The following is a 15,976-nucleotide window of genomic DNA, read 5'->3' as shown; positions in this document are numbered from 1 at the left end:
GGCCGAGGCGGCAGCGCGGGGCGGGGAGGCGGCGCTCGGGCCCCGCCGCGCCGGAGCGGAGGCGCCGCGCCGCGGCGGGCGGAGGCTGCGCGGGGCGAGCGCCCCCCAGCGCGCTGCCGCCGCGCCGGTTACGTAAGCGCGGGCACCCCCCGCGCCGCCCCCCCGCCCCCGCCAGCGGTTATGCAATCGCAGCACACAGACCTACTGTACCGCGCGCCGCCCCGCGCACCGCCCCGCCCCGCCCCCGAGCGCGCCCATTGGCCGGCTCCCGGCGGCGCCCGGCGCCGATTGGCCGGCTGCGGCCGCCAGTCACGGCGCGGCGCGGCCGGCATGCGGGCTATGAGCCCCGCGCCGCGCAGCCCTGACCTACTAACACACATCCCTCCGCGCCGCCGCCGCGCGCTCCCGCCCGCCGCTCCGCCGCCGCCCGCACGGCGCGGCACTGCACCGCGCCCGCTCCGCTCCGCACCGCCGCCCGCCCAGCCCGAGCACCGGCGCGGGCGGGGAATGCTCGGCGCTCCGCGGTGCGCTGCAGGTAGGAAGGAAGGCGCGCGTACAAAGTTGGGGTGCCCGCCCGTTGCTTCGCTGTAGCTGCGGTCGGGGGTCGGCCGTTGGTTAAGGGGAGCCCAGCTGGCTCCGGCCGCCGCCGCCGGGCGGGGAAGGGTCCGTCGATGGCCCCGCTCTGCGCGGCGGCGGGCGGCTCGGCGGAGGGGTGGTGGCGCGGGCGGCAGTCCGGGAGATGCCGACCGACGGCTCTCCCTGTCGGGGCGTGCTCGTTCCTGGCGTGCCGCGCTGCCCCCCTCGTGTCCCCGCAGCGAGTCCCGGGCAGCGCCGCCGGAGTGCCTCTCCCGCGTTGCATAATGTGCCGGCGAGGAGCGGAGCTGCCGCGGCAGACGCGGTCCGGGGCGGAGGGCTGGGTCCCGGGCAGCGCCAGCCGTGCCTCGGCCACAAAACAGCCGGGAGTTGCTGCCGGAGCCCGCCGGCCAGACCCAGCCCTCTCTCGGGCGGAGTAGGGGCATGGTGCCCGCGGGCAGCCGGGATCAATGGCAGCGGCCCGGGACCGGGGCTGCGCTTGTCTCGGGCAGCCCTTTCCGTCACTTTTTGTCGCTGTTTTTTAGGCGCTGCGGGACCGATCGCATAATAGTTCCTGGAAATGTTGCATTATGTAACCACAAAATTTGCTGGCAGCCGGGCTGGGAAGAGGGAGCTAATTATGCGATTTTATAATCTCTCCACAAAGAAACTAGGACAATCTCGCCCCGAAAAGAGAAAAAAAAGCCCCCCCCAAACCCGTAACTGTAACAGGTTTTGTTAAAGTGTGTTTATTAAGGGAAGTAGACAACTGGGTAAGTGGGGAGGCGAGGCGCGCTCGCCGGCTGCGTGCCGGGTGCCTTAAAACGAGATTTGTGTTGGCTCTATATTTAGCCCCTTCGCGTTTTAGCAATTGTGGCTTCATGTGCTATTTCTGGTCTTTTCTCCAGAGCCGTGCGTGTGTAAGACGTTCGAGGCATTTGCTCGGATTTTTAACTCTACGCCTTCGGAGGCGTTTTAGATTAGGCTGTATTTTTTTTTTTTTCTTAGGGAAGGCGTTTCGCCCAGACTCTGTGCCATCTCTCCGGTACGAGCTTTCGGTGGGGGGAAAAAAAAAAAAAAAAAACCAAAAAAAACCGAAGAAGAAATTTTTAAAACCCCAACAAAACAACAAAACCAAAGCAGACAGGAATGGCTTAATTTAAGGGAGAAAGGCGTTTATAGGAGATCTCAGCCGCGCTGGTGGAGAGAGAAAGCGCCGTCCCGGCCGTGCCCTGACGGCCGCGGCGGGCCGGGGTCCAGGTGCCGCCGGCCCCCATGGGGCAGCGGAGCCGAGCTCCGGGGGCGGCCGCCGCTAGTAGGTCAGTGTGACAGAGCCGGCGGGCGGCGGAGCGGAGCGGCTGCGCGGCGATTCCTCCTCGCCCACCCTCTCCTCCCCGAGGCTCGCGGGGGTTGCCGCCGCCGCCTCCCTTCCCGGGCGGCCGGCGGGGCGCGGCGGCGGCGGGCGAGCGAGGGCTGGGGGCGCTGGCGCTCCCCCTCAGCCCTTTGTTCTGGGCTGGGGCGGCGGCGGCGGCGGCGGCGGGGGGGCGGCGGGCTGATAGCGCGGGGCCGAGCGGGCCGGGGCCATGCGCCGCCGGTCACGTAGGGGGCCGCGGGGCCGAGCCGGGCGGCCTTTGTGGCGGGGCGCGGTGCGGGGCCGAGCTGTGGGGAGGCGGCGGACGCCGCCTCCCCGCAGCTCGGCCCCGCACCGCGCCCCGCGGAGCGTCCCCACCCCGCTGCCCATCACCCCCCTAGTCCCACCGTCGCCTGCAGGCAGGGATCGTCAGACAAAGGCTCTCGCAGGTAGGCACGAGATGTGCGTTTTCTTTCGTTTCTTACGTAACGATCGACAACAACATCATAAAGGGAAAAAAAAAAAAAAAATAAGCCAACATTCCCCCCCGCATCGTTGCCCAATTCCGAATTTTTTTTTTCCCCCCCAAGTCACTTCGGCGTCGCAGTGGCTGTATGTTTTGTACTCTGGGGCCAGCTTGTGTCGTCGGTGGGAGCATAGCTTGGAAGTTGCTGACGATAACTTGCCTCTCAAGATGAGGTGATATTTATTGGTTTTTCTTTTTTTAATTTTTGGTTATTAAAACCGTTCTCCAGTAGGTGAAACCAACATCACTGTGCTTCTGACCAAAAACCTCTCAACAGAGTACCCCAGCCACAGGCTTTATGTTCGTTGTACCTGCTGTAGGAAGCAGCAGCGAAGTATTTTAAAAATGTAATATTCTTGGTAACTGGATAAACTTTTCTGCTACTTGATTGTTGGGGCTAAGTACAGCCTTGACAGTGAGGCTCTTTGGGAGTTACTGTTGTGTTAAAAACAACCCTGTTTTTTTTCGTTGTTGTCCTTGTAACTTGAATGATTGCACTTAGTTTCGTTATGTTTGCTCCAGTGTGTATGTAACCTACTTTGAGTTATCTTTGCCCTCCTCGGTAATTAATTAAATCCAGAGTCTCCTTTGAAATATTGCTATGTGCATTGCTTTTATGGTCCTTATTCAATCAAAATGTTGACGTTGATGGGAAACTCGAATGAATAAGGATTTGCTGTTTTGGCCCAAAAATCTGATTTAAACCAACAAGTTCAAGGACTACTGAATAAGGATCGTTAACAACATGGGCACTAACAGTCATTGTTACAAAAGTTCTCACATTACAGATGTTTTTGACTGTTAAAATGCTAATATTCTTTAGAATATTCTGCCTCCATTTAATTTACTTTATATTTTTAACTCGTGCTCCAAAGGGCTCTTAATTAGCTTTTAAAATATCCAGCTTCCTGAATTTGCATCCAAAGCCTCAAGTTTCTGCTGTTCTGTTGGGGGTTGTTTTGCATTTTGTTTTGAGGTTTGGGGAGGGGTTTTTTGTTTGTTGGTTTGGTTTTGTTTTTAAGAAACTGATGTCGAGGTGTCAAAAAGCTAAGAGTCTTCCCATGGGCAGTATGAACTTATGTGACCTTCACACAGCTTATCTCATCTTAAGGAGCAGTATTTGCCTTGCTTTGGATGAAAATTATAGAACATACAGACATTCTTTCTATTGTAATAGAGTCTGAGAAAGATATCAGAACCATGCTGCATTTTCCCAGTCCTTTATCTTTAAAGGAAACTTTTAAATTAAATAAACCTTTAACTTGTTTTAAATTGACTTATTTTAACAAATAGTTATGCAAACTATGCTTATGCAATAGTTTTTTTCCAGACAGCAATCTTGCTGCTGTTATAACATCACTGTGATGCAATACTATGAACAATAAAATCCTCTGTTTGAGTCTTATTGCACACTGTTAAGCAATGTATCTGACTCATCAGCTTAATTGACTCTTCTAGGTGACCTTGCCATGATCATTACAGCCAGTTATGAGATATAAATGTGCTTAGGCTATGTAATAGAAAAAAATGCAAATAGATGGCCAATTCCTTCAGTCCATTCTAAAAGAAAATGACAATTGATTTCGACGTTAGTATTTTACAGTATTAAAGCATTACCTTACAGTATTTGAAAATATTTTTTTACTAGCTACAAGATAATGTAACTGTCTAATGTTGATAATAAGCTTGACTGTCAAAAACAAGATTGTGTAAACAAGGGAGTACTTGGTTTTGACTAAGAATCTGGTAGAAGCAATGTTATTTAAAAAATTTATTATAAGGTAGATCTGAAATAAATCTAAAGCCACCTTAGATACACTATGCTTTTTCCTAATTCACTTGTTGAATTGGTCCATGTCCAAAATAGCATCCTATGAGACTGAATTTTGTGACACATATTAAATAGATATTCTATCAGAAGGAATGCCTTATTTAAGACATGCGGTTTTTTCCCTTTCTTGAGTTGCTCCACCTTGGTGTAATTTTCAGTCTGTCCTGCAGCATTTGAATAATTAACCAGTTTTTGCTATAGAGGTGTCTGCACAACAGCTGACAATGTAGATGCCAGTGCTGCAAGACTTCTCTTTACAAGTGGAATGCAACCCAACAAAGAAAATAATGCTCAGCATGGGCAGTGGTCTGGACCATCTCACAAAATTGAAGCTGTAAAGATTGCTGTTTCTCTGTTCTCTCTGCTGTGAGTGTAGATAACATTTTACAGCCAGTGTTTATTTTATATGTTTACTTCAGTTGTTATATAACAAGATGCATGTTTAGAGCATCAGCTGGGATTAATTGACATAATTCTGCTGCCTTTAAATAGAGACATATAAATTTAGGTCAGCTGAAGGTCTGGGCCATGGTTGGCATTTTAAGAACACAGTTCAATAATAGAAAGCCGTTTGTTGTCAGAATAATTAATATTTGATTTTGTGGGCTTTTTTTTTTTTATGGTTTGTAACTAAGGGAAATCTGAGATTGTATTTCCAGAACATGGTTGCTATTAAGTTATAGCTTTTCACAGTCTAGTTCTTACTGCTGTCAAGTAGCTATTGAAATGAGAAACATACTGTCATAGTGCTGTAACTTCAGTAACAGTTGTTTCTATTGAGGCTTTATTAAAACGACTAGAAAGTGATATGACATTTATTAAATTGCATATTTACATGTGTATGCTCTATATATATTATGTATATGGAACTAAATATTTACCCAAGATATATTTTTTCCTTCTCAGTTTTAAATTTTTTCCTGGTGCTATCAGTAATATTCTTAGATCTTATTTTTCACCATTTGAAACAGAGCAATAAACAGCTTGTTTTGGGAAAATTAACAGATCTGGCAGAATCATACTATCTTCATAAGGAAATGAAAGAAAATGTGGGGCAAATTTGCACTTACTAAGCTTGACTGACCTTTTCTGAACAACAGCTACCCTTAAGATATTTTTTGTGCTCTCCTTATAGAAATATTATTTCTGTAATTACTATTGGTAAGCAGGCTGTACTTTAATGAGTTAATTTGTAGTTCTTAAGATAAACAGTAACTTGAGTGATTTTTCTAGCAATGAAAGCCTTTTGTAAAAATTACATATGACATCAGCTTTCTGGGTACAATGTGGAGTTGGGTAATAGGCATTTGTAATAGCATTTCAAGTTCCATGACAATCTTACTCATTTTTTTTCTTAAAATTGATTGAACAGTGTCGTAATAAATGATTTCTGATGTGCCCAATGGAGTATACTTTGTGGACATATTCCATTTTTTTTCTTTCAATAACACAATCACCATTTTAGCAAAAGTGGGTCATCTTGTACAAAGTTATCATCATCAGTGTTCCACTGACCTAATTACACATTGGTCCTGAAACAGTAAGCACTTGAGCACAACATGAAGTTGTAGGAAAAGGAAACTGTGTACAGGATCAATAGTTGTGCACTGCTTCATGCTTTTGTACCATATTCATGGTCCTTATGCACATTACTACATAACAACAGAAATTAGTTCCAATATTCATATTGTAAATGCCTTTCCCCTTTGTGACTGCGGATAGCCTATCCATCATAGCATAAAATGCAGTCACCTAGGTTTTTTCAAAAAGTTTTAACTTGATTTGTTCTATATTAACTAGACCCTCTAGCCTACAAACCTGTCCCAGGGATATGACTCTTTTCAGTGTAGCCAGCATTAAAGCTTTTTTTTCAACAGGAACATAAACTCACAAACTGTTGTAGGTAAAAGGCAAGAAGAAGTATGTTGAGGGATTTCAGTGGGATTGGAAATACTCTGTGTTGGAGAGGATTTCTGAATTATGATAGATAAGGATAGGTACAGAGCTTCACAGCATAATTTTTGTCTGTGGAAAGCAGTAGAGGTAGACTACCTCCAAAATTTTTCAGCAGTGTTTAGGGAGGCTGCGCGTGCACCATCTGAACTTAAACTCAGCTTCCTGTCCCATGTGTGCGATGAGAATATTTCTTCTGCACCTCATAAAAGTATGGAGATAGGTAGCAACCGTTTTTAGAATACTTTGAAGATAAAGTGCAAAATATATCTTTCAGTTTTCCAAAATTTGGATTGCAAACTGGTGACTTTTGAATTAATGAACAATTTCTATAGCAGCTGATCTGGTATGTAGACAGATATTCAAAACTGATATATTGGGGCAGAATGGTGTCAGTAATAAAATTAATGATACCTATGCAAAACATGGACAACAGCAAATAAAAATAAGTGGAGACATTAATATGAGCACAATTGTTTTTCTAGAGTGTGCCATATAGTGGTGGTGATGATAGAGGCATGGCTTTTTTCTAGAACAGGAAGCTATATGTAACTTATTTTCTTCCATTTTTTAAGGACTGATATATATTCTTTTTGTAGACACAATGATACAAAACTGAAGTATTTGAGCACCCAATTCTAGAAATGGGATTTCATTTAGTTTGATAGAATCACTATCAAAATGCTAGAGCTGTAGAATTAAATAGTCGTTTTATCATAGGATATGTTTGAAAAATTATGCTTGGAAATAGCATGTATTATTTTGCTAAGTATAAATGAAAAATATCCTGTTATTCTGTGGGGAAGCTTAGGTATGGGAGGAGGCCCACATACATTCTCTGAAGCAGAAATTACTTTTGTAATTAAATTACACAGAAGAGAGCAAGATTGTGGCCCTGTCCTCCAAATGTTCAGACCTTTCAATTTTTACAGTGTGAATACATAAATGCCCAGGATCAGATCTTGAATGTGCCGTGTTGTCACTTCAGTATCTTTTGAAGTCCCATGGATAAATTAATTTTTTGTTATTTCTGCATACATAATTTTTTGATTCAATAGCATGAGTCCTATACAACAGTCTCATTAATACTTGGATCTGGGATTGTATTCTGCTTCTGTTGAAGCCAATGGCAAAATTGCTGTGGGAGCAAGACTGGCTCTGTAATTAAGTTAATAGGGTCGAGTGTTATTACATTGTAGAATTGGCACTCAATGCCATTAACATCAACCAACCAAATGTTGGTTTTATAACACTTTATGAGGGAGTGATAAAGCAATTGAAAAATTAATCATAAGGGAAAATATTGGAATTTGAAATGTAGTCAGAGGAATCATTACAGTTCGTTAATTTATGTGTAAATACTCATGTTTTCCAATGGAATTATAAAATGCAAGTGAAGTGAAGTGAAATGGCTGGTTCCATTGAAGGCATGTTGCCATTATCATCAGATGGAATTTAATTTGTTTACAGATTTAGCATTGGGCTGATCCACATGGAGAAGTATTATTGAACAAGGGTTTTGACTCCTGTTTGTAAAGCCACAATTTCAGTTACCTTAATATACAAGTAGTGGCATTAGGTCTAACTGGATAAATAGCAAACCCATATGAATATGTCAGTAGGTTACATGTCTGTCTTGACTGCTTCACTGATGGACTCTGGCAGGGAGCAAAGTTGAATACTGCATGCAAAAACACAGTCATTTTGATACAAGCTTGATATTTGCTGTAGATTGCATGCTACTTACGTTCTGTCTGTTTGTGCCAGGAACAATGTGTACAGGAGGGAGACTGGCCAAAACAGGAGTTAACAGTGCTGGAGTGAGCAGATTGGGCCATTCCAGAGTACAATCTGCAGATGTCCCATGGAACGAGGGACACGAACTCTGCAGCTGGCTGGGCTAAGTGCAGCTCGGTGCCACTGTTAGGCTTGCAGGTGGATATGTGGAGTGGAGTTTCTGTCCATCAATATGGTCATATTGATGAACTGTGTCATTAGTTCACATTCAGTTAAGAAAAAAACAACCCACAATCCAAAACCTTTTTGGCTTATTTTTATTGCCATTATTAGTATTTTTCCTAGACCACAGTGTTGGACAAACACTGAAGAGGAATAGCTTTGAGTTGGAGACCATACAGATATACACAGTCTGAATTTTTATCCTGATACAATGTTTAGTCTTGTTCAAGACTAAACATTATTTTATATCACATGGAAATAAAAGATGGGAATATTATAGGGGAAAAACATATTTAATCTGTGTAGGTATTGTTTTTCTAAAATACCCAATGATTGTATAATTACTTTCTTGTTGTTGCCACCACTTCAAGTAAGTGTAGATGTTTTAGGCTACATGGTGCATATAGAGAGAGAGAATAATAATAACGATGACGTATGCATAACTAATATGTGTGTTTTCTGGGAGAACAAATATTTGGGTTTGAGTGTAGCTATCCAGTATTGTTAAATTCAGTAAGAGCTGTGAACTGGTACGGACATGAAATTTCCTGGAAGTTGTTCTGAATACTTTTTGCTGAGGTGAGAGTTGGTTGAGATACATGCTAAGAGACAAGTGATAATTTCATAGGTATTCAGTACATGATACAACTTCCTGCTGCATGCCATGGAAGATGTCTGCTACTGGTACAGGTGAATACAGTGATTGTAGTGGATCAAGAAAATTATGGATCAGTAATAGTGTACTCCCAGTTCTGCAGGATAATGAAATAAAATCCCCATATTCTATTAGTGTAAAATGATGCTACAGAGACTGAATATTCTACAAATGTGACAAAAGGTCAAGTGGCCCTGTCTTCTCTTTTTTTGTTGTTGTTTTAAAGTTTTATCAATGATTTTTTTAAAGTGTTGAGTTGCACTTATATACATATTAATTAAATCATTGATTTCCTGTATCCATGAAATGGACAAAATAACTGTATACCTACTTCAGCAAATCAAATTGTACTGAAATTTTGAGAAACAGATGTTGCTTTGCATTGCTGTTCATTTTTGGTTTTAAATCTGATCAAGCTCCTTCAATCTTGACAGAAAGCTGCCCTTTGACTCCATTTAGAATTTTGGATCAGGGTCTAACTATGTAACTATTTGTGTATTAGAGGTATGTTTCTTCTTTTCAAACATGACAATTTGTGGTGCTGCTTTTGCACTAAAATACTTGATGCTGTCTTTGGTGTGGCTGGCATCTAACTATTTTTCATTAGGGCTGTATTATCAAAGACAAATAGTTACATGTCAGTAATTAACCATGGATTTTAGGAAATTCTACTTAGTTGTTCTATTAAATGTGTTAATTTTTTCATGATAGAAGAACTGGCATGGTTTGATGGAACAGAACCCGGCTTGAAACCTTAGTCTTTATGACCCTGCTTAATTGTTACTACATCACTCATTCCACTTTGCTTTCTAAAAAAGACAAGAGAAACTGGCAGAATGCAGTTCATTAATTCTTTTATAACTTTCTTGCCTGATAATGTTAAAATTAATTTCATTAGCTGTTGTAAAAACATTCCCAGTAAATAGAGACATTAATCTGAAGTGGCAGATTTTTTGGGGGGGGTCATACAGGCAAGAATGATTGCTGACTAAATAGTCAGTTCTGTAAAAGCACTTGGCATACTACATTCTTTTTTACCAGGAACATGACTGACAATGGAAAATGATATACTGAGAAGTTGTGTCTAAGATCAAGACCAAGCGATCTTACGAGAATAAATATTTTTGCATTAAAAGGAACTAAATAAAACAAAAGCCAATTTAAACTCTTAAGTTCAAATTTAATGATTAAAATGTCTGAAGCTAAAGGTTAAGCAAGTTTTTCTCTGTTAATGGTAAGACTTCTGGGTTAAAACTTTTACTTCAATGCAAATACTGTTTCCTGGAGGTGCACATACCTCTACAGTATTAAACTTTACTCTGACATAATATGACTACTTGTTAAATGCAAATTTTTAATTAAATGTTATTTCTCTAATATATTTTTCAAAGCTGATTTTAATGTTTTCTTTGTAAGATACTAAAAAATTAGATAATTTTGTTGTCAATATTTTTTAGTCATTGGGTACTTGCCCAAGTTACATGTGTGAACTTGCTAGTTTCAATTAATATGATGGATACATATATATATGTATATATATTTTTTTACAGGATTCAAAAGCAGCAATTATATGTTTAATAGATATAGTGGATAATGGTGGTATTTTAAAACAATAGAAATCACTCCAGCTTCTCTAAATCAGCTTGTTATTTTTAATCCATGAAGGACCCAAATATATTGCGTTTCTAAGTCACACACCACAGCTGTTTTCAGAAGAGATGCTTTAATGTGGAACAGGATCCTTTGCAGTGCTGCTTGTCAACTTGCTTCTTGCCCTGCAGTTTAAAGTGTTGGAAGGTTTTAGTTTGGCCAGTGATATAATGGGAGCTTCTGTGACAGCGTTACTGTAGGGTCAAAAGTCAAATATTTTTTAATTGATTCTTCTTTGGATCATGTTATATTTCTTTTGGAAGCAAATCTGCTCCCTCTAGGTGTCATGAAATTTAGAATATCAGTAGTTTCAGTGTTGAGCTGTCTTCGTATTACAGCAGGTTTAAGGAACCAAATTCTTGTCTAAACTATTTGTCAATAGCTACTTCGTTGTGTTTTGAACCAGCAATTCCTAAATAGTAATTAAATTCTCTATTTATTTCAGGTTTTTAAGAAGATTATTGAATCTGCTAAGAAAATTTGTTCTAGACAGACACTTCTGAGATTATGAAAGAAAAGGAAGCATGTGTGTGGATTTAAAATTACTGTATTCATCAAGTTGTGGAGTGAGAAGCACTGTGGAGATAGCTTGCTCTGTTGCTTATTGTAGATCTTCTACAAATTGTTTCTGATGCAGCTGAGAAAAATGCAGACCCTTAAAAAGGAGCACGGACCTGTTGACACAAGTAGCAATGTGGACAAAATCATGGTACTTAAGTCGACCTTAGCAGAAGTATCTGAAGAATTGTCTACAAATGAAGATATTCTACTTACTGAAGCAAGCAGTGGAAAGAGCAAATCTTCAGCTTGCAGGAGAAAGCGAGAATTCATTCCAGATGAAAAGAAAGATGCTATGTATTGGGAGAAAAGGCGGAAAAATAATGAAGCTGCCAAAAGATCTCGTGAAAAGCGACGACTGAATGACCTTGTCTTAGAGAACAAACTAATTGCACTGGGAGAGGAGAATGCCACTTTGAAGGCAGAGCTGCTTTCACTGAAGTTAAAGTTTGGTTTAATTAGTTCTGCGGCCTATGCCCAAGAGATACAGAAACTCAGTAGCTCAACAACTGTGTATTTTCAAGATTATCAGAGTTCCAAATCAAATATTAACTCATTTGTAGATGAACATGAACCATCTATAGTTGGTAGCAGTTGTATTTCTGTCATTAAACATTCTCCTCAAAGCTCAATGTCCGATGTATCTGAAACATCAACTGTAGAGCATACCCAACCAAGTCGTATACAGAGCAACTGTAGAAGTCCTGAAAATAAGTTCCAGATTATAAAGCAGGAGCCCATGGAATTAGAGAGAGAGCCAAGAGATGACAGAGGTTCCTATAAAGCATCCATATATCCAAACTACATGGGAGCTACCTTTAATGTGTACTCACATTCTCCTCCTCTCTTGCAAGTTAATAGGTCCTCCAGTAATTCCCCGAGAACGTCAGAAACTGATGATGGCGTAGTTGGAAAGTCATCTGATGGAGAAGATGAACAGCAGGTTCCTAAGGGTCCAATTCATTCCCCAGTTGAACATAAAAATGTTCATGCAACAGTGAAAGTTCCAGAAGTCAATTCTTCAGCTTTGCCTCACAAGCTTCGAATCAAAGCCAAAGCCATGCAAGTTAAAGTGGAAGCAATGGATAATGACTACGATGCAACGCAGAAGTTGTCGTCACCCATTGACATGTCCTCAAAAAGACATTTTGAGCTTGAAAAACATGGTGCGCAAAACTTGGTGCATTCTTCTCACACTCCTTTCTCGGTTCAAGTGACTAATATCCAAGACTGGTCACTTAAACCAGAACTCTGGCATCAGAAGGAACTCAATGTTAAAATTCAGAGTGGTTGCAAAACTGGAGTTGTTGAAATAAAAGACAATATCTACAATGTCTCTGAGTCAGAGAACCTCTATTTGAAGCAGGGCATAGCAAACTTATCTGCAGAGGTTGCTTCGCTTAAAAGACTTATAACTACACAAATCTCTGCATCAGACTCTGGTTAATTTACTACTGAAAAAAGGCTTATTGTTTCAAAGGATGTCATTTGCAGTAGATCAATATGTTTTGTATGATGCTGAATTTTCACTGGACTTGTGATGTCATTTCACTGTAATGTTCACATAATGTCTGATTGGTGTCTTTTTGTGCACAAATTATTATGAAGACTAGGTTGTGCTATGATCACTATGCCTTGAGTATAGTTAAGTAGCCTGTACAAAGGCTGTATATAGTGGACTTTAATTTCTTTTTGTTCTACTACAAAGTGTGCAAGTTACCAGTTACAATAAAATATTGGTGACAAACATAGAACATCTACTCCAGTTCAGTTGATTTCATGAACTTGTAAATAAGTTGTTCACTAAAAACTGGGTTTTTCCTTACACTGTGCTCAACTTCACTTACCTTTTTTGGTTTTTACAGCCTAACAACCAAATTACAATTTACAACATGTGTGATCCTTCTGGCCACCTTTTTCCTTAACATGTTTTTTAGAAGAGAAGTAAAGTGAATATTTATAAATGAAACAGTACCAATTTATAGCCTTAGCCTTCTTTAACTTATTTCTTAGTAGAAATTAACCAAAACCCCTGCAAATTTTAACCCAGTAACTCATATCAACAACCTATTTTTTTTTCTCCTTCAATCTCAAACGAGACAGTAATGAATTTCCTGAATGTTTTAGTGTGACAAACAATTTTTCAATATTATAACTTGGTGTTTTAGGTGAAATTAGTTAAGTCAGATTTGTGCATCTGCAAAATTTTCAGAGCCTTGCAGTGACAGAATTGGACAGCACCATCTCTGCCAAAGGGTGGCTTGTGTCTGTGAGGGGTGCAGGCATGGAAAGTCCACCCCTCTTGCACACCAGCATTCTGTCCACGGCAGACCATGGGCCACCTGTACATGAAGTATAAGGCTACAGGATTTGTAAACTCTGAGCTCAGCTAGGTAAATACTTGCATAAAGGCTAGGCAATAGCAGTTGCAGAGTTAAAGGAGATCATCTGCTATTTTAGTTCCCAGAGTGGGACATAATGCAATTATGCATGAAGTAAGTCTTGCCAGCAATTTGTCCCTGGCTTCAATGGCTTAGTTAACTGAACTGGAATACCTTGGCTTGCTAAAGGGCATTTTGCAAGAACTTCTCAAATGTAAAATAGAGACTGTGTGAAGAACTGCACGATCTAGACACTGCCAGCCCCTTACAACTTATGCAGATGATGAGTTCTTCACTTGATGACTGGACAAGGCTGTGGTGCTCTTTATCTTTCAGAAGAGCCATTGAACCATGGAGTCTAGAATTGTATCACATATCCTTGGTTTGGCTTACCAAAATCTTTCATTTTAAAACTAAAAATAATTTATAAAAAGAGCATAAACTTGGCAGAGGTTCTTGTCATGAGACTTCCCCCTTCTTTTAATGTACAAATAAATCAGACTAACAACTAAGCTTTTTCTGAAAAGGCTTTTTATTAATTGCCATACTGTATAATGAATTGAACCCTTCCATAGGCTAAAAATACTAATTAACTAAACAACATGTAGGTATTGTTTTTTCAATTAATACTTGACTTGAGTTGAGAGGAAGTTTGTCAATTTTTTGGGGATATGAAGAGGAGTCTGAGTCACTCCTGCTAGCTCTGAAGCTTGGTCCAGCAGTCAAGGCAATGGCTGAACTCCCTGATGTCAGTGAGGACAGGATTTGATTCTGTGCCTTTTCAGGAACTGATGATTCAGTTGTGTTCTGGGAGGACCTTCGCACAGAAATCACTGGTACTTTCTGAGCTTTTTTGAGCCTTCTAACTGCTGTGCTGTATTTATGGCATTCAGAGTTGATAAACTGCTATTCTTTTTTCATGCCTTAATAATACAATAGACCCCATAGCTGGGCTCTGTATGTATTTGGTAATTAACATAGATGACATTTCAATGTTACTGAAAATAAGCTCAGGATTATTGCATGAAATGTAAAAATTTGCATTGAATGATGGGGATATGAGACATGAGGCAGTGATTGCTACTGTCTCCTTGCTTGCTAAGTATCTTCTGTAAGCAACAATAAAATTCTTTAAATATTTTGCATATTATTTATCACATGTAATGTGTTCAAGGAGAGGACTTAAAACTCTCAGTGTTGCCATCAGTGTAAGCCTAAATCTATTGGGTTTTTTTCCATTTCTTGTTAGAATTGTTTGTCATAATGGAAGAATGTTGTCCTCTTTCTAGCTCATTATATATTTTGTGTATCTGTTTTGTGCAATTAATACTTAACAGTAATGATGTAGTTAATTTGTTGAAGGATGTCATTGCAAGAAAGTTATAGCATGGAGCTTAGGAGCACAATCAGATGTTATTTATACTCCCTTTATACCTTAGTGTTATGCTTCATTTGAAGAAAGAAATAAATAATTTGTCTTTTGTTCAAAACCAGATCTAACCTACCACATGCTTTTCTGTTGTGTTCATCCTCACAGTCCAACACAGGGGCATTAACTTGGGTTGATGACAGATCTTCCCCTGCTGAAGTTGCTGTTTCCCCATCTAATACTTGGAATATCTTTCACATACCTGTTAAAGGTGCAAACTGCAAGTGTGGGTGGTACGTGCAAAGCCCCATTGTTGGCTACAGCTGCCGACTGAACCGCTCAGCTGCAGTATCTGAGGTGTAGATGGCCCAGTCATGCAGAGCCCTCTTCGCCGTGGCAATGTGAAATGGGAAAGATGGAGTGTCACCCTGTGGGGGTGGGGAGAGCGTGCAGGGAGACTGCCCTGCTCCAGCCTTCAGCTGGTACACAGTTACGTGAGACCAAACAGCTGTGCTCTTCCAACCTGCCTTCCTCGCACTGCAGGAAACAGAATCAGCCTCCATGGAAAGATTATCCCTGGCTAGTCATTTAGTCTCAATGGGATATCAGAAGGTTGGTTTTGAGCACAAAATGGGCTTTATCTAAGTGTGTAGAAACTGGCATAACACCCCCCAACCTACAAAAACTTGTAAACTCAGCAATTGACAAAACAACGTGAAACATGGTAAAAGGAGAGTCTTTGTCATTCGAGTGTGTCTTCAATTCTAAATGTTAAGGAAGGCCACACAGAAACTGGTAATTCTGAGAGTTATCAGTGTAAATTCTCCTTCATGATAATCATTAGTGTGAAGGGCTTCATGGAAAATTTTAAGAGATGTTTGAAAAATTACTTTTAATTAGCAATGTAAACTTTATCCTAGTGATATCAACTGCTGGCTGATTAAAACTGCAAAGTGAATACAGCTCTTTGTCAATTTGCCTAACTTAATTGTGTATAAAAACAGTATAGCCTCATGTCATATATCAATGCCAGAGGTGAATTGTGGATATTCCCATACATATACTGAGCCAAAACATTATGATTTTCTAAATATTCTCAACTTTCTGTCTTCAATAAATCTTATGTATTGCATGAGATACATTTAAGTTTTAGTATTATTCTGTATAGCC

General features: G+C 41.0%; 1 protein-coding gene across 3 annotated transcripts; it reads left to right on the top strand.

Moving 5' to 3' along the window:
• Positions 1–309: 309 nt before the first annotated feature.
• NFIL3 (nuclear factor, interleukin 3 regulated) lies at positions 310–14,932 on the top strand. 3 transcript variants are annotated; one of them, XM_063421711.1, is made up of 2 exons: positions 310–535; positions 10,944–14,932. In XM_063421711.1, exon 2 carries the CDS (start codon positions 11,130–11,132, stop codon positions 12,501–12,503), a length of 1,374 nt encoding a protein of 457 aa, XP_063277781.1. In that variant the 5' UTR covers positions 310–535; positions 10,944–11,129; the 3' UTR covers positions 12,504–14,932. The 3 variants fall into 3 exon arrangements, with proteins under 3 accessions (XP_063277781.1, XP_063277782.1, XP_063277783.1); XM_063421712.1 differs by lacking the exon at positions 310–535 and adding an exon at positions 2,255–2,373; XM_063421713.1 differs by lacking the exon at positions 310–535 and adding an exon at positions 2,600–2,623.
• The last annotated feature ends 1,044 nt before the right edge of the window (positions 14,933–15,976 follow it).

The sequence above is a fragment of the Prinia subflava genome, chromosome Z (assembly GCF_021018805.1).
Source record: "Prinia subflava isolate CZ2003 ecotype Zambia chromosome Z, Cam_Psub_1.2, whole genome shotgun sequence".
In the NCBI taxonomy this organism is placed as follows: Eukaryota; Metazoa; Chordata; class Aves; order Passeriformes; family Cisticolidae; genus Prinia; species Prinia subflava.
This window is presented reverse-complemented; position numbering and strand designations above follow the sequence as displayed.